Source organism: Pogoniulus pusillus, chromosome 6, assembly GCF_015220805.1.
Source record: "Pogoniulus pusillus isolate bPogPus1 chromosome 6, bPogPus1.pri, whole genome shotgun sequence".
Lineage (NCBI taxonomy): Eukaryota > Metazoa > Chordata > Aves > Piciformes > Lybiidae > Pogoniulus > Pogoniulus pusillus.
Genome location: NC_087269.1, coordinates 16,806,929 through 16,830,672, shown reverse-complemented (window position 1 = coordinate 16,830,672; position 23,744 = coordinate 16,806,929). Strand labels below are relative to the sequence as shown.

General features: G+C 39.0%; 1 protein-coding gene across 4 annotated transcripts in view; it reads right to left on the bottom strand.

Annotated features, from left to right (window-relative positions):
• Positions 1-1,530: 1,530 nt before the first annotated feature.
• The window catches only part of BLNK (B cell linker), a 43,060-nt gene continuing 20,846 nt past the window's right edge, over positions 1,531-23,744 (bottom strand). For all 4 annotated transcript variants that reach the window (XM_064144666.1, XM_064144667.1, XM_064144664.1 and 1 more), the window contains 19 exons: positions 23,672-23,712; positions 22,673-22,829; positions 21,176-21,345; positions 20,611-20,692; positions 19,759-19,836; positions 18,290-18,315; positions 17,686-17,714; positions 17,199-17,294; positions 16,488-16,530; positions 15,101-15,128; positions 14,717-14,789; positions 14,140-14,170; positions 12,140-12,182; positions 11,293-11,368; positions 10,835-10,866; positions 7,869-7,948; positions 4,611-4,694; positions 3,478-3,633; positions 1,531-2,199 (listed from right to left, as the gene is read on the bottom strand). In XM_064144666.1, the coding sequence (XP_064000736.1) occupies positions 2,080-2,199; positions 3,478-3,633; positions 4,611-4,694; positions 7,869-7,948; positions 10,835-10,866; positions 11,293-11,368; positions 12,140-12,182; positions 14,140-14,170; positions 14,717-14,789; positions 15,101-15,128; positions 16,488-16,530; positions 17,199-17,294; positions 17,686-17,714; positions 18,290-18,315; positions 19,759-19,836; positions 20,611-20,692; positions 21,176-21,345; positions 22,673-22,829; positions 23,672-23,712 (1,445 nt within the window). In that variant the 3' untranslated portion in view covers positions 1,531-2,079. The remainder of the gene's footprint in view (positions 2,200-3,477; positions 3,634-4,610; positions 4,695-7,868; positions 7,949-10,834; positions 10,867-11,292; positions 11,369-12,139; positions 12,183-14,139; positions 14,171-14,716; positions 14,790-15,100; positions 15,129-16,487; positions 16,531-17,198; positions 17,295-17,685; positions 17,715-18,289; positions 18,316-19,758; positions 19,837-20,610; positions 20,693-21,175; positions 21,346-22,672; positions 22,830-23,671; positions 23,713-23,744) is intronic.

The window sequence follows — 23,744 nt, the reverse complement described above, 5'->3', positions numbered from 1 at the left end:
CTAGCCCTATGTGTAGAATTAGTAGAATATCAATACCAACTGAAAAATATACTAAACATTACATTTATGTAGTATTGTGAGCAGTTTGCCATAGGTAGGCTTGTGTAAAGTCTGTATGCAGAGGGAAGAAACTGAGATGCAGTAGGGGAGGTAGCCATGTGCTGAACATCTCTGTCATAGGACTATGTAGTTCTTTCTAGAAGACACATGCATTACTCGTAGAAGCAGCATAACTATGAGTGACTTGCTGAAGCTTTGCAAGTGCCTTGCAGATAATCCTAGAGAACACTGCCTTATGTGGAACTAAGCCCCAAAACGTGTGTGTATAGTCAGTTTAACATGGATGAATTTTCAGGTCCAGTGAAATAAACACTTCTTGAACTAGTCAACAACCATTCTTAAAAAAAAATGATTGCAATTTACTGTTGATTCCGAACATTCATTACAATGTATATATTAATCAAGGTAATTTTCACCACTTTAGCCTTTGTGGAAATTACTTGATGGTAGGAAGGCTTTATAGAAGGACCTGGACAGTCTGGATTGATGAACTGAGGCCAATTATAGGAGGTTCAGCAAAGCAAAGTGCTGGGTCCTGCACTTGAACCACAACAATCTCATGAATGCTCCAGGTTTGGAAAGAGTGGCTGAAAAGCTGCCCAGCAGAGAAAGACCTGGGGGGGAGTGGATCAACAGCTGGCTGAATATGAGCCAGCAGTGTCCTCAGGTGGCCAAGAAAGTCAAAAGCATCCTAGCCTGTATGAGGAAGAATGGGACAAGCAGGTCAAGGGAAGTGGTCCCCTTGTAAACACTGGTGAGGCTAATGAACTGTGTTCAGTTTTGGGGTCCTCACTACGTGAAAGACATTCAGTTGCTGGAGCATGTCCAGAGAAAGGCAACAAAGTTGGTGAAGGGTCTGGAGAACAAATCCTAAGAGAAATGGCTGAGGGAACTGGGGTTATTTAGCCTGGAGAAGCTGAAGCGAGACCTTGTTCTCTACAACTACCTGGAGGGAAGCTGTAGCAATGTGGATGGTGATCTCCATAGTAGTAAGCGCTAGAATGAGAGGAAATGTCCTCAGGTTGCACCACAGGAGGTTTAGAATGGATATTAGATAAAATAAGGATTAGAAGATACTGGAGTAGACTCCCCAAGTGAGGTGCTTGAATCTCCGTTCCTGGAGGTGTTTAGAAGATACTTAGATGGGGTACCAAGGGACATGGTTTAGCACCAGAATTAGATAATGGTTGAGGGTCTTTTCCAAGCAAAGCAATTCTGTGATTATGTGAAACTTACGTGCTAAAGCTTTAAAAAGTGGTAGTTGTTGTAACAGCAGAACTTGTGAAGAAACACATGAATATATGCATTAACATATCAGTAATGAATTGATGCTTTCTTGCTTGCAGGATGCAAAGCAGTGCCTCCATACACTTACTGATTACACAGCATTTAAAATTGTTTGCACATTTGGAATTACAAGCAAAAAAATTAATGAAACTGAGTAAAGCCTGAGTAAAAGGACAACACATGTCCATTAATCCAAAATATTTAGACAGCTTTATTGCCACTCATCACATGAAGTACAGTTCTATTTTCAGCTTGTACACAGCAGTAGGTGAAGTCAAGTTACTCTTCAGTTCTGGGGATGTGCACTTTTCAAAGAAACTGCTGAAAGCAGTGATCTGTGATAAATGTTCCAAATGGAAAGAGTAGATCATGGTAGGTATTCTCACTTCAGTGAAAACGTCCTATAGGAAATCTACCTTTAAATAGCAGTCAAAGGACCAGGCTCTGTGGTATGTAGTTCTTCACGTGACTTTGAATACTGGTGTTGTTACAGATGGAAACCACAGATGAGAGTAGATCCACTTTGGCTTCTCATGTTGAAGTATGAAGGCTTTTCTGGTGAACATCATGTAGCCTTTAGCTTGATGAACTACATTTTGTACTACTTGGTAGGTGCTCTTAAAGAGTACATTCCATCATTTTGGATTTGTCTCTTTTAATACCTGGTCCAAATATTCTGGGGTGATGAAAGAAGTGATTTAAAGAGTCTTCATTGTAGCAGTTCAGAAAGACTTAAGAAACTCTTACAATGTGCTTCAGTTTTGTTGAGTCTTTTGTGTTGTTCTGGCTGTCAATTAGAACCAGAGAGGTGTGCTGATGATTCTCTACTATTTCAGCAACGCTGTCAAAACGCTGGATGGAGAAAACAAAAATTAATGAGCCCTGGCTTTCATTAGTGCTTTAATGTTAACAGTAATTGCATCATCTTTTTATCTTTGCTTCTCCACCATTGAATAGAGTGGGCCTATGAGTATGAAGAGAGTGAAATCCTGCTCTGCTTTTAGTAAGTGCACTGATCCTGCTCTTAGTCTTGATTCTGGTCATAAACATTAAATTTGGACAGTGGAAAATCCTGTGGCCGCTACCTGTCTCATCTCATGCTCCTTTCCATTTCTGATTGCCATTTGCACAAACTGAACAACAGAAGTTACATGGGATATTAAACTGACATTGCTTTCAGTTTACCTTAATTTATATCAGGCTGCAGACTCTTGGCATTTTAGAAGCTGCTGCTTCTGTAGTTCAGCCACCTCAGAGAGAAGGTGATCTCCAGGAGTAATATGGTACAGATGGCCATCAATAGGAATTGTTTTAGTTATCTGTTTTAATATTTGTCATTGTAAATGAATATCCAGAGTTTGCTAGGTCTGTTGCATTTCTTTTTGGTCATTGGTGAAATACAGATTTTGGACTACCTTCTCTTTCTTCTGAAGCAATTTTGGATTCCTTATTGAAGGGCAGATGAGCTCCAGGCTATTTCTTGTCCTGTAACCTCAAAACCATTGTCTGGGAGGCACATAATTAGGCTAAGGCAAGCCTACTCTGTGACACTGATTTCTACTGATACTTGGGTTCCAAGTTTCTGGTGTGCTGTGAGATTAATTATCTGTGTGGTATATAGCCACCAGTGATCTTTGCACTTTAGAACTGGAGTTTAAGTTTTTTTGTTTATGTGATGGTACTTCTAATCTCCTTGTCACTCTCATTTTGGATAGAGGGCTGGGTTTTGGGTGTAGGGTTTTGTTTTTTTTTTTTGGAGTTTGTTTGTTTTGGTTTGGTTTTGAGTGTAGCTCTTTGTGGTTTTCTAAGAAACAACCTAGAATCTAAGGTAGAAGGTGAATAGAGAATTGTAAAGAGATGTAGAATTTATCTAGTGTCTGCCTCTCTGATGTTGATAACTTTTGAAGAGAGTTCTTTGTTTGAAGCTTGATCTGTGCTTTTATTACAGGATGCAGGAACTGATGTTACACTGGTTTCTCTCACTTGATAAATCAGTCATTATATATGATATACTTTTATCCTGATTCATGAAGAATCTTTTTTGTTGTAGTGCAATATCTCTTAATCCTTTCTTATTAAAAGTATAGAATGGAAAACTGTTAGGAAAAAAATCCCAGCACTTCATCTCACCTCTTCTCCACTTTTTTCTCTGCCCAGTGCATATTGTCTTGTTGATTCAATAAATCGTATAGGAATATTGTATACTCTTCTGTTGTAAAACACAACCAGTGTGTATGGCTGACGCGAATCCTGTCCAGAACTCTTTCTTATTAGAAAAGATCCATCCTGAAAAGAGAGAAGTGGTAAGTGCATTCAACTTAGTTTTTCCTAACAACTTAGTCTTCATCTTAATAATTTAATCTATTTTAGGATGAAACCCTTTTCTCCCATTTGAAAAACTGTAAATAAGGAGATAAGAAGTAGGTGTCATTTAAGAGACATCTTTGTTGCTGCCTGTTCTCTCAGTCAGTGAAATAAAGAGATAAACACAGAGTGGCCGCAGCCTATTGTGGTCCACAGATTATTAGGAAATTAAGTTACTGTCAGTGGCAGGCAAGAAAGCAGTGAGAGGTCAAAATACTGTTTGCTCCAGAGCTGAAAAAAACACTTTCATAAAGATGAGCCCCTACACCTACTGACAGTGTTGCTCAGTGCTTACTAGCTAGCAGTAGCCGAGACTGGTCATAATCTTAGCGCTCTGCCCTCTTATCCTGCTTCATGGAGCTGAGCAAGAGTGGAAACATACCTAATGCTGTGAACACCCCTCTACATGTCACTGTTTGCTTCTGTGACACTAGCTTTTCTACCACAGACTACTTGAGAGAACTCAAATTCTCCAAATACCTAAATGCACAGGAACATCAGACTTTTATATAGTAGCTGGTTTTACATGAGCCACTGGACTGTGGAGGAGATCATTTAGAAGTCAGGGGGCTCAGCTGGTGGAGATCATTTAGAAGTCAAGGGGCTCAGCTTTCCATTTTAATGAATGTATGTGAGCTGTCAGATCATCCTCAGCTCCAGTCTAGAGTAGCTTTCTCTGCAGTGCACCAGTCTGAGTCATGCTGACGCAACTTTGTCTTGGGATGGAAACCATAGTTGCATGGTTTCACCACAATGATTTCACATTTGAAAGTACTTGCATGGTGCAGCAGTCTGACTTGTTCAGCAGACACCTAATTTTTAAAGAATATTTCTGATTGTCTTTATTTTTGAAATTTGAAGTCTCTCCATAAAGCAGGCGTTCTTTAAAAGTGACTTACCTTGTTTGATCGGTACAATGCATCTTCTGCTGTTTTCCTATCACAGGTGGCAGCATACCATGCTTTACTATGAATGGCAGCATCCTGGGAAGAAAGAGTGTTTCCCTTGTAAAAAAATAATGACAAAAAAATAAAGAATATGACCTCATAGGGGAGTAACTATTCAATTGTGGTAGTTAAGAACTCAAATGCAGACTAGAAGACACACAATTCCGAAAATTCTTTGCCAAGGAGCAAGGACTAGTGTGTCGAAACAGTGGTAACAGGTATGTGATAGAGGGCTGATAAATGACAGAAAAGAGAAAAATAGCCTAAGGGAACTGAAGTAGTCAGGTTCAATTGGAGGATAGCTTGTCACTTTTCAAGCAGGAAGGTATTCTAATAGAGTTTAGAGAAGGTACCCACAAAATGTTGGGGAATAAATTGGCCATTAACAATTTAAATGTTGCTCAGCTGTGGGATAGGCCAATGAAATGTCCTGATTTAGTAGGCATCTAAGATTTGGGAATGAAGTTTCCCATATGCTTGATGCTTTTGTGAACATGATTACAGTTACTGCCATCTGGATAGTGCTTAGTTGGATGAATGCATCTTTTGCTTTTTGGTTTTATCAAATAAGGACCAGTAGAGTCCTACAAAACAGGAGCAATTAATGGCGTTCCTCTACTAATACATCAGTTTATCCCTCAGTGCTTTCACCTTAGACATGAGGTATGGATTCAGTTTTGGTTGGAAGTGAGAGGTATGAGATCATAAATTGAGAAAGAAGTGGTAGAGAACTGGGTAGTAAGATGACACAGAGTTGAGGGTACATTTAGGAACAGGAAAGGAGTTTAGGGAAAATGTATGGGGTTTTAGATATGTACAAAAAGAAATCCTACAAGGACAGGATAAGGAATTAGAAACATGACACCTATGCATTATTAGACTTCCAGTAGCTAAAAGATTAACATTTTAGGAAACCAGTAATCATAAAGAGTGACTTCTTTCTGAGAAGGTTGATGCAAAAGTTAACTAAAATGAGTGGAAAGACTTTAGAAATAGTGCTGAGGGAATTTCCTAATGAATACTTCTGGGTATTATCCTTCCTGGTAATTTGAACCCTTTTGTTCCAACTTTATGGTAACAAGCTTAATGATAACATTAATTTTCAGACAAGCTTTATCACCTCTGTGCAAAACAGATTAAAGATGAAGTTGCACATTATGGCTGAGCTGTTGGTCTGGTCTAGGTGCTGGCTTTTCACTGCCAAAAAGGAAATGTCTTGGCTTCTCTCTTGTGCTCATACTGTTGTTTTTCATCTGATTCCATACTGAGATAACTCCCTTTAGTAATCTTGCAGGGGAAAAAAAGAAAGTTACCAGGTTTGTTTAGTCTTTTTTTGGTCCTTTTTTGTTTGTTTGTTTTGTTTGTGTTTTTCATTGATTCTTTGTTGTGTGTGGGTTTTTTCGTTTGATTTTTGGTTTGTTTTTTTTTCCCCTACTGGGCTGGTTTTCTGTCAGTTTAATGAGTTGGCCTCATCCCACTGCAGGATCAGAGCAATGCCAGGGAAGCCTATCACTGTGAGGGGAGATGGTAGTGGAGAGAGAACAGAGCCTCTGTTTGGGGGGAACTGCACTGAATTCTTAAATTATCTGGAGCCACAACAAACAACTTTATCCTTTATCTCCAGAGTTCTTCCATGTATTTCTCCAGTCACACTATGCACTAGAAAAAGGTAGGTTGAGGGGAAATGCAAGTATGCAAGATACTCAGCCACTCAGAGAATGAGGCCAGTAAAGGGAACTGCTCAATAGAACATGGAGCCAGCTGGCTCCAGACCTCTCTTCTAGCAGTACGCATGGTCTATAATCTGGAAGCAAATAGCTGCTGCCAGTTTGGATGGGGAACAATAAATACTGAACCTTATGGGCATGAATTATCTGCAAGCACCTGTATTGTGCAGTGGGAAAATAACAGTTAATACTAATTTTTTTTAACAGAACAAAGTGAATGTTAAAGTTCTATTTTTGCCCATGGCTGTTACATAAAAACTGCAAATGTAATTGCTACAAGCTGTTATTTAGTGTCTAGTGGATTAGTTATGTGACAGCATTTTTTATAATAAATATCTAGTATGACATAACTGTTAGAATTTTCCCAGAACTTCTAAGTCCTCTGTATTCTTCACTGTTGTATTATATTTATCATGTCAGGCTTTAGAACATTTAATGTTACCGACTCTGTATAATAGAGCCTTTGTTTTGCACTGAACAGAACTCTTTTTACCTTGTTTGAGAATCCTAGGCTAGTAAGAATGATTTTTGAGGTCTCCATCTAAATGAGTAAGGGGAATAGCTCCGAAATGAAAATGACTTTGAATTTGATTAGATTATTCAAAGCTTAATGTAATAAAACAAGGGGGAAAAATGTTGGTTGTAAACTTGACAACATTAGCTGTAATGAGAAGAGGCCTGTAGAAGGGAAGAGAAAGGAGTAGGGCTTGCCAGAGACATCAGGATGGCATCAGAGCATTATCCTCCAAGAGGAGTAGTAGAGACTTTATGCTCTGTTCTTAAAATTGTGCTCACACCCCAAACCACAACAGAGGAGGCAAAGAATGTTCATAGAAGCGATTTCACCCTCTGCATCCTGCTGTGTTGGGCCAGTCAGCAGAGCACCCGTTTCCTCCTACAAATTCCTAGGATATCCTAACACATCATATTAGCACAGGCTAATGCTGATATCTGTGAGTGGCTTCATTGCATCTGCTTGGTGCACATTAGATCTTTTTCAGGACATAGTATGTACAAAAATAAATCAGGAAGAAATGTAGGCAACTGACTTTTTACAGGCATCTATGTCAAAGTCTAGAGGCTTAAGTACAGATTTCTTAGTATCAACTGGGGAGTCAGGAAGATCTGAAACTAAAAAGTGTTTTCAGGTTTTGTTTAAAGTGGCTTGGCAGAGTTCCAAGGTCTGGTAAAATGATATTTACTCAATTTTCTACAGTTTGTTGTAGCTCTTCTGTGCTCTCTGTTCTAAGCATTTTTTTAGTGTTTGGGTTTTTTGTGGGTTTGTTTTTTATTTGTTTAGTTTGGATTTTTTCTTATGAAAGCTATCATTCAGATTATTTGTGCTACAGAAAATCTTCACTGTAAAAGGGGACATGGATGCCATCTACAAAAAGTGTATGATTTTTATTTAAAAAGGAGGCAGGGGAGGAAATAAGTAAAGTATAAAAAGATTTTTGTAATGCGAATTTAGCTAGTGTTGTACCTGGTCTGCAATACTAGAAATAGATGAAATTCTGCTACGAGGGGAGGTACCCAGAGAATGGTTTGCAGCTTCTGGCACCTCTAGAAAAGAGAAAGAAGAACATGTGAAGTTTTCAAAGTATGTTTGTTACACAGTCAGAAATTGATTTGTTACAGGGTCTTTGGGAGATCTGTATAAACACTTGACCTGACCTTTGGTTTCACACAGGAAAGCTACCTACTGTAATGAATGGGCCCTGGGACTCTTGCCTGCTCAAAACAGAGCAGTAGTTTTGTTAATAGCAGTCTGGTTAACAAACTGCAGTTGGAGTTTTTTTGTTTGTTTGTTTCCAAGGACATCAACCACCACCACCTGAGTGAATCAGTGTAGTAGTAGATGAAGAAAATGCAGGAACACAATGCAGAAGCACTCAGTCCAGTGTGATAAGTAGGCACATAGGTCAAGGAGTAAGGAAAACAAATACAACTCAAAGATAATTTTTCACTAATATAGTACAACCAAAATGTTTGTATATATGTGCAGGAAGTCTAATCAGCTAAAAAGAGAAGCAGAACTAGTAGGCAAGAGTAAGAAGCTTAATTGTAATTGCAATAAAGCATATTAGAAGATAGCTCTTAGGAGTGAAATACAGGTGTTGAAGAGTTAAGGAGTTAGAAGGGAAATAGTTGTGTAGTGTTGCCTAGCAATGATATTACAGAAACATAGGAAATAAGTATAGGTAATTGTTTTCTGGTAAAACAACCTTGGCTAAAGATAGTACAAATTTCTGCTATAGGTATTTGTGATCAGAGTTGGGTACAAATCAGTATCATTACAGCAGAGAAGGTGATTGTGGGAAGTTATTTATTCTGTTACAAGAATTCTTCTTTCTTGTTTGTTTTACTTGTTGGAAAAAAAATGCTACTAGGATTGTTAGTACTCACCTATTATGATACTTTGCAGACTACATTCTGAAGTTTTCACTAATATAATTCTGATTCAGACTTTGATAGAAATCAATAAGGAGAGTATAGAGTGACTCAGAATTAAAAAATTCAGTTGGACCAGAGAGCTCAGACACCTATGTGAAGTGGGTTTAGAATTTGTTTTGAGGTAAAGATGGAACTATCTGTCTGCTGCATTCCAGATACAGGGAAGATATGTTAAGAAGCAGTTCTAGCTCTCAATGAATCAATAATCACTTGATAAAAGCTATTTAATATTATTAATTCTGGGTGTTTTCTGTCAAATTTTGACCAGATTTAAAAGCTACAGTTCATTGTATGAATAAAGTAAGTTGCCAAAAGTCAGGCTGAATTCCACTTTACAAAAGTAAATAGAAACAAATAACAAGATTTTTTTTAGTTGTGAAAAAGGAAAGAGATGTGGGACTGTCAGCAGTAAGAATTGTACTGATTTTAAAGATAAGATCTAGGTACTAGACCAATAATAGTTCTCATATAGAAATGGAAATTTGACACAAAGCTCAAATGGCTTAATACAATTGAATCTGTGGACCCAGACAAAAATTATCTCAGAAAATTTAAAAACTGGCACATAATTACAGGGCAGGTAGCAATTCTTTTCAATACATTTTAAGTCAGGGTGGATACCACATGATTAAAGAATACCAAACATAATGTCTACAATTGAAGTAGTAAAACTGACCTGAGCAACTACAGGCCATTTTGTCTGACTCCACAGAACCCAAGGCCCTAGGAGAGAATTTGAACGAAAGAAACCTAAGATTTGGAGGTAAAGGTACAGCTAGCAAGAGAAGATCTGAAATTTACCCAAGTAGATTAAGTGTTGCATCTCTTCTCATTAAATATCAGAGTTCTACAAATAGGTACTGTACCTAATCTGAACTTCAGCAGAACATTTGATACTGTGCCATATGGAAAGTTGGTACTTTTTATGAAGACTATGGAAGTTATCACCGGGCTTGTATGGAAGAGACAACAGGTGATGCTGATGGGGACATTAGTGATTGGGACCAATTCTATTTGTGATTAAACTGTTATTGGACCTGGCACAGAAAACAGTGTGTTAAAGAAACTTTACTAACTGGAACGTCATTTAGCACCAGATGACTTCAAGGACTAGTTAGGCTTTAGGGATTAGTAAAATTTTGTGTTACAAGTTCAAGCACATCAGTTGTGCAACAGGAGCAGAGCATGAGTACAATCCATCATTATACTTCCAAAGCACAGGGGATGTAATTGCAACATACATCAGGCAAACATTTCCAGGAAGAGCTAATAACAGCATTTAAATTTAAGCTACAACCACTTGCAGATTTCTATGTGCAGTTCTCTAATCCATTTACAGTGTAAAATGTCTGTTCAGGCTGAAATACGTGCAAAAAAGGGGCATGTAGGAATGGCAGACAAGTGTCTGCTAGCATAACTAGAGATATGTTAGAGCTAATTTATACTTCTGTGAAAAGAGAATTCATATACATAGTACCTAATTTGCTTTTAACTGTGAACTGAAATGAAGCCCCTCTTTGAAAGTATTACTTACAGAACAGCTTTAGCATTTGCCACTATAAAAATACCTTTCTGTTTTTTATTCTGGTAGAGAAAAAAATACATTGCTGGATTGAATAATAAGCTGTCTGGCTTCTAGGCAACAAAAGCTTGAAATAGCCTAGAAATGCCATATTTAGGCTTCTTCTGTGGCAAGGAAGACTGATGGAATCTTTGTTACGGGAACTGACCCAAACTGCCTTTGGTAGAAATTTAGTAGTAGAAATTATTTTGTCACAAATGGGACTGAGACAAACAATTTCCATTGATTTATACAGTAACTGTGACACACTCCCTTAATTTTACTACCTGAGTGAAGCCCCTGGGTACTTGATCTATTTGTCTGCATTACAGAGACATGTGTTAATTGCAAACTAGTGAAGATGCATAACATCTTGGAATAATTCAAATTTGAAAATATAATTGTATTTAATTAAAAAGACAAATTATACTTACTTGGCAGAATTGAGGACTTTTGGAGCACAGGCCTGAAATAAATGTCAAGAGGTTACACAAAGGTCCAAGGAGACCTACCCAATACTGAAAAATACCCAAATTGTGTATTTGAGGCATGCAGTGGTAGAATGTGTTCCATCTCACCCGTTTGCCCACTGAGAAATGAAGGCCAGATAGAGGTATTAAAAGTAGTCATATCCCACTTGTACTGACAATTAGCAATTTAAATGTCTAGTTTAAATCTCCATCACCTAAGTAGAGATTATGTTCTCCCATGATTTTTGGTGGCACTTAAAGTGTTTGGATGCATTTACCATGAGGTTTCAAGAAGTGGGACTTTCACAAAGAACATAGGGTACAGAGAAAACAGTGCTCCCCTTTGAACCTCTCACAGCTGTGTTCAGATGAGGCAGTAGTAAACATTGAAATACTAAGAAGATGATAAAACTGGATTTTACTTTTGGGCACCACTTGGAATGTGTGGAAGTGGAAGCTCTTGGCTGGAACTTCGTCGTTCTGCTGCTGTAGGTTTTTCTGTAGTTTGAGAAAACAAATTCTGGAGTCAAGATTTCTTCAGAAATAAATTGTCCCAGATAAGAAAGCCCCAGTATTTGAAGGAGGTTTTCTTTTATTACAGTTTTGGGTGTGTGTGTTTCCTTTCATGGCAGCTTGCCACCCTGCTACTTTTTGTTATTAACTAGTGGTATAACACCAGGTTTCTAGGCAAATAGCTGTGTTATGAATGCCTGCAGGGCCTCAGTGGGAGACTTGCCTTCTGAGAGGCTAGTTGTGTGACATGGGGGACAACACTGGGGCAGGCTGCCTACAAGAGCTCCCCTGGAGGAGGTGTGGCTGGCTGCATCACCCCTGTTTTAGCAACTCTTGCTCAGTTTGACCTGGGAAGCTGCTGCCTTGCACAGGCGTGAGATGCATTTTTCCACCTGTGCACGAGACTGGCTCTTGCCGGGAATCAGCTCCATGTGAGGTTCTCACTGATTCCAGAATGATGCACTTGCACTCTGCCTTCCCTTCCCTGTTCTCCACTTTGAGGACTGTGTGGTGCATTGCTTGTTGCATTACGTTGTATGTTACGCAGCCTGTGACCTGAGTAGTTTTTCTGTGGCTTCTTTAAGAGAAGAATGATATTTAGTGCAACTGTGGCTGGCTAGATCCATTTTGAAATTGCTACAACTAAATCCCCCTGAAAAACCTAGAATAAACTGAATGTGTTGTTTGCTTCATGTTTTTAATAAAAAGAAAATTAAGTTCATGTAAGTCCCTTTCACAGTAGGGTAGATAATTTACCTTCATTTGCAGTTAAGATCTCTCTGGAAGGTAAACATGGTTTCTGCAATAGAACAGAAGGAAAACGACTTGTACAGCAAACATTTTTACTTTCTTTGTGAATTAGATTAGATTTAGAATTGACAGTACCCTGGAAGAATTAGGAGGTAGGGACATGGCCATTCTGTGAAGAACCTCTAGCTGTACGACCTTGAAGCTTGGCATTTTGCAAAGTGGATGTGGAAAGAATCCTAGTTAGCATAAAAATCTATATGGACCAAAGTAAAATCTAGAGATGTGTGCTTTCTTTCTGTCTTTCTCTCTTTCTTTCTCTCTTTTCTCCCAAACACCCACCAGTAAGTTTATGGTGTAACAAATTATTTGTTCTGAAGCCTGAAAATGAAGGGTCTATCATAAATACTTATGAATCAAAATTTTAGTATTTTCATCTCTGTCGAGCTGTGCTCACCAATTCAACACATTGTGTTTTACTGAAAGCTAAAATTGTCAGTTCAGCTCACAGTAAGAATTCTCCAACCCTTCAGTTTATTTTTTTCTTAATTTGAAACAATAAACTGTCAGTTTCAAAATAGTTTTCAAATTAATTTATTTGAAATATTTCAACCAGCTCTCTCACTTTCTCCCATAAGAGATATCAGCAGAGTTTTCTAATGATAAAATGCTTACTGGAAAATCTCTGGCAAATTCTGGTAAAACCCTGCATCTTTCTTACAGGAAGTATATCTGAACAGCCTGTGTTCCCATTCAGTTCCTGTACTGTTTTTGTTACATCCTACAGTACCGAATCCAAACATTCCTTTAATAATGGTGGTGAATGGTGTCACATCCACTTGGCAGCCAGTCACTAGTGGTGTTCCCCAAGGATCAGTGCTGGGCCCAGTCCTGTTCAATATCTTTATTGATGACCTGGACGAGGGGATTGAGTCCAGCATCAGTAAGTTTGCAGATGACACCAAGCTGGGAGCAGGTGTTGATCTGTTGGAAGGTAGGAGAGCCCTGCAGAGGGACCTGGACAGGCTGGATGGGTGGGCAGAGGCCAATGGGATGAGATTTAACAAGGCCAAGTGCAGGGTTCTGCACTTTAGCTACAACAACCCCAAGCAGTGCTATAGGCTGGGGACTGAGTGGCTGGAGAGCAGCCAGGAGGAAAGGGACCTGGGGTTACTGATAGATAGTAAGCTGAAGATGAGGCAGCAATGTGCCCAGGTGGCCAAGAGAGCCAATGGCATCCTGGCCTGCATCAGGAACAGTGTGGCCAGTAGGACAAGGGAGGTTATTCTTCCCCTGTACTCAGCACTGGTCAGGCCACACCTTGAGTGCTGTGTCCAGTTCTGGGCCCCTCAATTCAAGAGAGATGTTGAGGTGCTGGAGCGTGTCCAGAGAAGGGCAACAAAGCTGGTGAGGGGCCTGGAACACAAATCCTATGAGGAGAGGCTGAGGGAGCTGGGGGTGTTTAGCCTGGAGAAGAAGAGGCTCAGGGGTGATCTTATTACTGTCTACAACTACCTGAAGGGGCATTGTAGCCAGGTGGGGGGTGGCCTCTTCTCCCAGGTAATCAGCAAGAGAACAAGGGGACACAGTCTCAAGTTGTGCCAGGGTAGGTATAGGCTTGATATTAGGAGGAAGTTCTTCCCAGAGAGAGTGATTTGCCTTTGGAATGAGCTGTCCAGGGAGGTGGTGGAGGCACCATCCCTGGAGGTGTTCAAGAAAAGCCTGGATGAGGCACTTAGTGCCATGGTCTAGTTGACCGGATAGGGCTGGGTGATAGGTTGGACTGGATGATCTTGGAGGTCTCTTCCAACCTGGTTGATTCTGTGATCCTATGAAGAAGAATTTTCTACTTGAGCTTTCTCCCTGCTGCTTAGTTAATATGATGCCACCCAACTATTTCCTTTCCGTGTTAATCTCGCTTTGTCTTTATTGTACCCAAACTCATGATAAAATTAGGCATTATACTAAATAAAAAAGAAAGATAATTTGATTATCATAAGTCAACTTACTGGTGAATTTACTGCATTAGAAGTTTTCTTTCTGCAGATTGAAAACAAAAAGATCAAGTACGGTTAATTAGCAGATACACATATCCATTGAGCAACACAGCATCAGATTTATTGATTCCCAAGATATTTGTAGTCAAGCTGGGATACATATCCTTATTGGATAGCTATAAAAATTAGAGGGAAAAGAAAAAGGATAGAAAAGAAGTATCAGATGTAATGTGGGTACTCAGGAAAGGTACTTATGCGGGGAAACTACACTCTGCTCAATATGTAAGATGACAGCTAGGGTGTGGCAGAAGAGTTTAAATGAAAAACAACTTTCTGCATTTATAGGCATGGATGTACTATTGCTGCAGTGTGTGACTAAATTAAGTGGTCCAGCTGGCATCTACCATCAGTGGCAGGCAATGAAAGGCAATGCCACTGGCACACAAACAGTATTCCTCCAGAAATAATGAAATAGCAAGAAAAGTTACACTGAATTAATTCTGATTGCCATAGGCATGGATAGGAGCTAGCTCCTAATATGCTTATTAGCCCCCTCCCCATCAAAGAAGTAGTTTTATTTTTCACTCACAGGCCCCTTGGTAACGGAGATGGAGCTGCTCCAGTGGGAAATCTGGATTCTTGTGCGTTATTGAAGCTATGATCTGGAGATGCAAATGACATATTTAGTATGCAAAATTAGCTGTGTCTGAGCAGTGGATTTTCCTCACTGTCATTTCAGTGTTAATGTAATAAAAGTAAAAAATATCCATTGGTTTAAATTTTGGCTTAACCTACTTTCAGTCTGAGTATAGCAGGAAACAGCTGAGTAACAGTTTTTGCTTACTGCTGACTGTTACAAATAAAATTCACACTGACACACTCCACTGCGTGCTATGTTGAGGTCACCAGTGACATGATGACAACTCATACTGACCCCTCTCATATTGCCATGTTTTCATTACAGACTACTTACTTCTATCACTGTTGTTTGCTTCGTGGTCCTGTAATAGAAAAATACATTACATTTGATAAGCAATTAGAAAAGGAACTATATTGAAGGGGAACTAAAAAAGAGAGTACAGATTAAAGAGCAGATAATGTAATATAATAATGTTTAAATAAATATTTGTGCAGAATACATACAGTATCCAGAATACTATTTGTCAGCTTTATGACAGCATTCAAAACATTGTAGCAAGCCTTGACTTAATTTCGAACATTCTAATAGCCACATGGTGGCTTGCAATTGTTAAGAGAATTTGCCCTGAATTTTTCAGCAAGATGTTTTGGTTCATCTTTCATTTCTGAACTGGAAAGCATTAATTTTTCAGCAGGGTTAAATATACTAAGAATACATCTTCCGCTGACTGGATGATGCTGAGCAGACCATATTTTCACCATTCTAGAATTTAGGGGCTCCAATTTTTTTCCCAGCCTTTTTTTTTGAGATGCTTTTTTTTTCTGGTTCCCACTTTAGGGAATCAGACTTCTATATAATAAGTACCTTTCAAAAGGGCACCAGTTACTTCTCTAATGTTGGTAAGATGGTTATTTCTTAAGGACATTCAGAGCACTGAATTGGGACAGAGTTTGATGCATATTTCTAATGCAGTTACTGTCACCCTGTTTCATGGTACTTTGTTCCACAAGCTCACTCTTTTGTGGTGGCCCAGCTCTTAGTAGATCTATGATGCAGAAGAATTAAAGGATCTAATCTGTCTGAAAAAGAACTTTTTGTGCATTTGCTTTAGCTCATTTGCTCCAGTTAGGCAAGTTTCCAGGTAGTTTGCTTCAGAAAACTTTGTTCAGCACAGTGGAAGGGACTGACTAGGTGCAAGAGTAGAGGAAGAAGAGTGAGCCTTGGGCACACAAAACTTGTTACTCTTCCATGGACTGCATTTTGTAGTGGTGCTGCTTACTCAGACTGCCAAGTCTGACATTAAGAGAAGTTCCATTTTCAGAAAGCATGAATCCATCATCATCTGAGAGAAGTGAGGCTCAAGGAAGGTGCTTCAGATTGGGTAAAACAGCCCAGTGCTACAGAAAAATATGGTTCCTGGAGTTCACATGGTATTTTTTAATACAATAAGCCTTTTATTTTTTTTTTTTTGTGGGCAGAGACATACATCCCTTGAAACATTTCAAAATTTTCTTGGTTCAGTACAGCTATCTACTGTATCCATTTCGTCAAAAAGATTAATAGCCACAATTACAATATTAGATCAGTCTGACATTGACTCATCTGTTTCTGCTATTTAATCCAGGTAATAAAAAAACACCCATATATTCTTATATATATGAAAAACACAAATAGCCTAAGTTTAAACACATTCTTCTAAAGTGACATAGTAATTACTCACTGCTTTGGGATGAAGTCGATTTCTGGGAAGAGGCAAAATATTTCTGGAAAATAGACACAATAAGTTAAGATGAGTAGGATTTATTTAATTGCTTGACTCAAGTACGTGTTTCAAAAGCTAGGGAGGAGGAGGAGGTCTACAGTAAATGGATTTAATTGCAGTTTGCACCATTGCAGTGGCTCTGCCACTAGTGTGGAATTGCTGTAAGAGAGCTTCTGTCCTGGACCCTTCAGCTGTGTGCAGGACCTCATCAAACACCATACCGCCTGTTTTTGCAAAGCAATGCCCTAGAGATGAGACAGTCATTACAAAGCAACTTCCTACACTTCTGGGGATATGAGTGAAATAGGTTGCATACTCAAGTTTCCTTTGCCTCTCTTCTTCCAGAGATTTAGAATATAAATAATGGATTTACTGTATCCAGTTTCTCTACAATTAATCCTTGTACCTCATCCTCTGCAAAATATCTCATTTGTAAGAGTGCAAAGATGAGTAATAGGACTTTAAACTGGCCTGGAAAGATTTTTTTTAACCTTGCATTGGATCCTTAAAGGGATATTCAAGAAAATAGCACCCATTTGGCCTTGTCCCAGCATCCTTAGCTATTGGTGTGTCCTGGCAGTTGCTTATTGCCTGAAGGCTATGTGATAGAGAAGAGACAATTTTGACTCTGCTGGTATTTCCTGTTGATATAAGCTGCTGATGACTTACCTGGAAGTATCCAGCTTAGGTGACTCTCTGGTTGTGCTGTGCATGTGGGAGTGCTCCATATTCTGAGGAGGCATAGATGGAAGTGGCTTGGTGAACCTAGTAATAAAGCATAAATTAAGAAAGGAAACAGTGAATATGAAGGTAACCTATCTCTTTCCCCACCCCTTCAGAATTATTGGAAGTACCCTTAAGAGGCATTTCTTTGTAATACTTGGGGTTTTTTTGTGCTATTAAAATCAACAGAAATGGTTGACAGTCTTTGTGTAGCTAATCTTAAGAGGTATTTCTTTGTAATACTTGGGTTTTTTTGTGCTATTAAAATCAACAGAAATGGTAGACAGTCTTTGTGTAGCTAATGCAAAGAAAGAATTACTACATGTATGTGTGTGTATATATATATAATTTTCAAAGATACAGTATCTTGATGAGAAAATATATTTTCTGACAATTTAAAAGTAATGCACAAATACTCATAGAAATGGATTACCTGGTTGCTGGCACTGGTAATGTTTTTTCCTGTAAGGGAAAATGCACAGAATCATTTGGTCACTTTTTTATTCCAAAAACCTCATGTGTATGATCCTATTAAGTTACTGCAGCAATATCTTCTTTGTGCTTTGTGGTATACATTTCTAGTAGAACCTTTGCCTGATAGTCTGCACTAGGATGGGAGCAGCACAAGGTCATCACCAGTAAATCTATGAAGCCCTAAGCATGCTGCTTTGGCCACGTGTGATGTTAGTACCAGCAAGCGGGCAGAAAATTAGTGTGTTGGAACTGTCATTGCTCCTTTGCTGCAGTTCTGCTCAGGAAAGCATTTCCATAGGCTGGTGCTTTCCAAACTGGATCACTGTCATACAGGACTGGCAGGCTTCAACCCCTTCCTATTCATTCTGTTGTGAAGGCCTTTTGAATTGGTTACAACTTTTTTGTAGTGGAAGTGTCACAAAGCATTAAATGCAAATACCTGTTTGCATTTTTCCCCTTTGAAAGACTGATTTTTAATTATTTTTGTTTTCATTATTATTTTTCACAATTACATTTGTGCTTTGCCTGAGAGAAGTGTGAGTCAATCTACAGAAAGGCCTTACCTCTTCTTCAGGAACCTCATAGACTTCTGTAGAAAGGAGTTAAAAAAGGTTTAGGGTTAGCAAAACCATGCTGCATGTTACAGGAATTAGTATAAATTCTATTTCTGCCTATGGAAAAATAATTTGGAGAACCTGCTCAAAATTTAATTCTGCTTCCAAAACCCTGGGATGCCTGATCTAGTGGAAATGCCAGGAAACTGCCCAGGAATTCTAATAAATAGTGACTGAACCTTCCCCCCTCACCCTACAACCTTTGTTTTGTGGTTTTTCCTTTTTATTCCCCTGCCAAAGCAACATGAATGCTTGTGCTGTGCAAACTTGGAACAGTTTGGAAAACATCGTGTCTGTGGTAGCATTTACAATTTCCTTGACTCTCAGGGAGGAAGAGATCAGGTGAATCTCTACATACAAGCTGTCTCAGCTGCATGGCCAGCATCCATCCCTAAGCTCTGTCCCACGTGTGTATTTTTATTTATGGGCACCAAACCCCCAAATTCCAGCACCCTTATCTATGTCCAGTTTCTTCAGTGACAGTTGAACCATATTTCAACAAATTTCATGTCAGGCTTCCATCACCTTTATTGCACTGAAAAGTGTCTGAGTTCCCACCAGAGGGAGATGTTTTATTTAGTAAGATCTGTCAGGAGCTGGTTGTTGCTTGACACTGATTTTCAGAAAGACTAAGACTGAGGCTAAGTTTTTTAAAGGCTGCAGTATTTTTAAATGCCAGGAAAGCAACTAACAATCTTAAGTTATTCAGGAGAAAAAAAACAAAACCAACAACCAAGCAACTTTGCACTTTACAACTTGGAAGTTAAACACATTGCTAATGAATATGCAAAGCTTTTTAAACAACTGCGTGATCAGTCTCTAAAGGTTACATTCCATGCAGTTAATGAGATGATGAGGATGAAAAACAACTGAGACTTAACAGGGCTGAGAAAGGTTAAGCAAGTATATCTGTACTTACAAAAGCAAATATTTGCTTCTGCTTTGTTTCTTTTTTTTTTCCAAATAAATTACTCTTTGTAGAATTTAAAAGGGAACACTTTAAGGACTGGGAACATAGGACATGCAAAACTTCAGCCTATACAGAATTTCTTTAAAATCACACTAAGATTCAACCTTAAAAATCTAAGTCCTGATTCCTATAGTGAAAATGGATTAGTAACATACTGCTCTATAATTGGTTTTGATGTATTGATCCATTTGTGTTCCCTTGCTAGAGCAAGAGTCTAAAAATAAATTAGTCTAGGACAAATGACTTGTTCTAGTTTTATTCATGCTTAAAACAGATTTACTATGCAGGCTGGACAAAACAACTGCAACATAGAAAAGCCTGAAGTGGAACATGGTTTTGTTTTACTGAAGTATGTCATGTGGTTTGTGTTGTGAATACATAAGGTATAATTTGATATTCCTCAGTCTTAAAATTATTTTACTTTAACAGTGATATAAACTCCACATACCTTGCATATCAGAAGTAAGAGAAGGCTTTGGAGTGGAGGGGGTTGTCTTTGTTGTCTTCATAAACCTGTTCACAGGAGCTAAAACCATTTTATTTGTATACATATATACTTGTGCATGTGTGTCTACTATATACATATACACACAGGCACAATATATTTTTATATATACACCAATGTATTAAAAAAACTTAACTGCAACATTGGTAAGAATCAATATTAAGGAGGTCAAAGTGGTAGCCTTTTCTTGTGACCCTAAACAAATCAACAGAGGCAGAAAACTTCTCTCATTTTCAAAGGGAAACATTCAGTGTTCATGCCTTGGATGAACGTGTTTGATACTGCCAATAATGTCAAAGAGTAGAATCACATACGCTTCTCTTTTTACTTTTCACCTTTGGCCTGTAGTAGTTTCACTCTCTAGATAAATCTATTTCAAATAGTAAGGTTAGAAAAAAATATAATCAAAGACTGTCTTTATCTACTGAAAATCTAAAAAGGCTTGTTCCTCTCTTGGGGCACTTCAGCAAGCAGAATTTTAATGCTATGACTCCCGTGGATCAGGAGTGGGATCACATACCATGAAAATCTTTGTGGTTTTACAAGGGCTGGACTTTGAAACAGCTGAGTGAGAGAGGCAGGAATTAAACATGGCTTTCAATAAAGTTAAAAAGGATTTTCCTTGGCCTTATCATGGTCCAAAGAAGCTAACTGCATTTTTGCTGGCTTCATACTCTTTAGTAGCTGCATTTCCACTGTTTTTGAACCCTAGAAACAGGCATTCATTCAATAAATTTTTTAAAGCTGTTGTTCCTAATGAGGTAATAATTATTAGCTTAAAAGACTAAAACTCACATCTCGTAGGTGGTGACATGCTGCTTTCTGTGGGTTCAATGTAGTTATCATCGTTATTGTCCACTGGCACAATGTAATTATCCTGAGAAATGCAGAACAAAATCTACCAGTTAAATCTCCATCATATCCACAAACAGTTGGTATTGAAGGCTTGTCAGCAGTTTACAATAGTTGCCATTTCACAGTGACTGCTATTTCAGACATATATTATCCTACAGGGATGATTCTCCCAAGACTGAAAACCCTTTAACAGATTATGCCAGTTCTAGACTGGTGGATAAAAGCCCCCTCTTCTCTTTCGTTCTGGCATGGCCTTTGAGGCTGCTCTCTCCTTGTTGCCTGTAGCTTGTTACATATGAGCAGAAACTCTCCCATGGTCTAAAGAACCTTCTTGACGCCTGAAGTAGGCAAATGTTCCCTAGGAATTGGCACAGTACCTCCATGTCACTGCTTGTACCCCAGGGGCTATGAAAAACACCAAGCCGTGGCATTGCTGCATAGGTAAGATTGGTGTGGGGTCATCAGTCATTTAAACTGTCAAAAGAATTACATATATAAGCATTACCTCATCATCATTACACTCCTTAGGCTTCGGTGGTACTTTTGGTTTTGCTGCAGGAGACGGCAGTGGCAGGGATGGCACAGATGGTTTCTTTGGTCTGGGTGTGGCTGGACTGGGTGTACTTGGGAGAGTTTTGTTGATGGGAGGAAGCTGCTGGTGACTGGTGCGATTGTCTTTGGAAGGAAAGAAAAATTAAGTGTTAGCATCTGGACTGCCTTCTACTATGTGTGCAAATGAGTCTTTACTGTGGCTGCAGCTCAGGTCAACGGGGTGCAAACTGATCCTATTTCATCACTCAAGGTAGCAATCTAATTCTCTGTATCAGGCTGCAAATGGTCCTTACACGCTGACTGTTGTATGAACAACTGCCAAGTCCTTGGGGAAAAGGTGGTGGCTGGGTAGTGTAGTGCATTAGTTAGTATATCCTGTGGTCCTTGGGGAAAAGGTGGTGGCTGGGTAGTGTAGTGCATTAGTTAGTATATCCTGTGGTCCTTGGGGAAAAGGTGGTGGCTGGGTAGTGTAGTGCATTAGTTAGTATATCCTGTGGTCCTTGGGGAAAAGGTGGTGGCTGGGTAGTGTAGTGCATTAGTTAGTATATCCTGTGCTAGTATGAGCTGCGGTGATAGAAAGTGAAAAAGACTGTTTCTGACATACTAGAAAAACAACTGCTGCACAGCACAAAGGGTAGGACTGACACAAATTATGCCATGTCCTCTGGGGGATCATTTTCAAAATTCCTCCCCCACTCAAAGAGCAAGTAGGCAAAGTGCTGATAAACTTCTGTGAGCACAGATGTGGCATTTTAGCACTTTGACGATTATTCTATAACCAGTAACGGTGTTATACAATGGAAGTAGGCATCATGCCAATGTTTCTTTTCCCCATGGCTCAAATCTTCACCTAACAGAAGCTAACTTTCATTTGCTTCAGTGAGAGTTGACCACAGTTGGAAAGAATCAAAACAGGAAAAAAAAAGATGTCTTTATGCTGAACTGATGTAAATGAAATATTGATCTTGTCCTGTTTTCCAGGACATTTGTTCTCCTCAATAGCAACTCTCAAGGACAATGTGGAGTGAGTATTTGGGCTGCTTTGTCATCTACTTTACTGCCTTTGGAATAATGATTGAGATACAGAACAGATTAAGGAACCTCTTCAGTCTTTTGTGCTTAATCTTCAATGCAAATTCCTGTATTAAAATATGCAGATGAACCTAGAGTCAAGTTAATGATATCACCCATGCTTTTGCTTGAATTTTGTAGTTAGTACATGTCCATCAAGGCATATCAGACACAGTATATTAAAATTCTAAACATCGCTACCAGCAATTCTAACTTGTTTCATGCTGTAATAACAAATCATACCTCTGAAAGCTGAAGACCTGATTGACATTTAAAAGCAAACTCTTGAGGAAAGGACAGGTTAATCCACTCGAGGACACTTCTGGTATTGATAAATAAGCAGTTATCAGTTTGACATAGTCACCTATTCCATAAGTACCTGCATATTCACCCCTAGAAATAGGGAACGCAGAGGGAATCTTCTTTTTCGTCTGCTCACTTGGAGGTGGTTCATAGCTGTCATCAGGATTCTCTTCACTGGGGACCACATACATCTCAGAGTCAGAATGGTCATCTGGATTTTCATAATCACTGTCCTAGAAAGACAGAATTTACCATTTTGTAACATATTTATGGCTCCACAGCAATGTATGACACACATTTCCTTGCGGCAGCACAGTTACCTAAATTGTGAGAATGTATCCTTGAAAGAACAGGCTGTGCTGCTTTTTAGTGCTCCCTTTCTAAACAAGTAGGCACTCACACCTACATCTCCTCTGGCTCTTCCCAGGAGCTTCCTGCTGTCTGTCTCCTTGCTATCTCCAAGGGGTCCTTCCACACCAAGAACTGAGGATTCAGTTGTGGACTGACAGTTTTTTTCTCTTCACACGACAGATTTTCATAGTTGCAGCTGTGAGTCTTGAAATGTATCACTTCCTCTCCCTTTCCTGTCAAAAGGGTACTCAGGTTCTAATTCCAGAGGGAACCAAGTCACTTCAGGCTGCTGTTTTTACCATTACTTTACATGGCTGAACACCATGACTTGCTTCATTCTGATGTTCTCTAAATCTTATCATAAGTTTTAAAGGAAGAAATGGCTTTCTAGTCCTCACCCCTCCCACCTTTCCTTTCCCCAAATAGAAGATCTTAGTGGTTTCTGAAATTATTGTTCAGTTTGAGAAGTCCTTCACACTGATCCCATGTGCTTTCTCATCCCAAAAGCTACAGCTGACAGTGCTTCTAAGCCAAGCAGAAGAAAACTGAGGTAGCTAAAAATTGGTGGCTACTTGTAAATAATGTGGATGTAACAAATAAGATAACACTTCAGTACTATAAAGTTAACCCACAATTAAATGATTAAAAAACAAACTTCTATTCTTGTTGTTTTTGCAAACTTATTGCTGCAGTAACTTCATACTACCCCAAAATATGTACTTACAAAATCATCTGACCATTGTTCCTCTTCATTGTCCACATGTTCTAAACCAAACATTAGAGTTATTTAAGGAGAC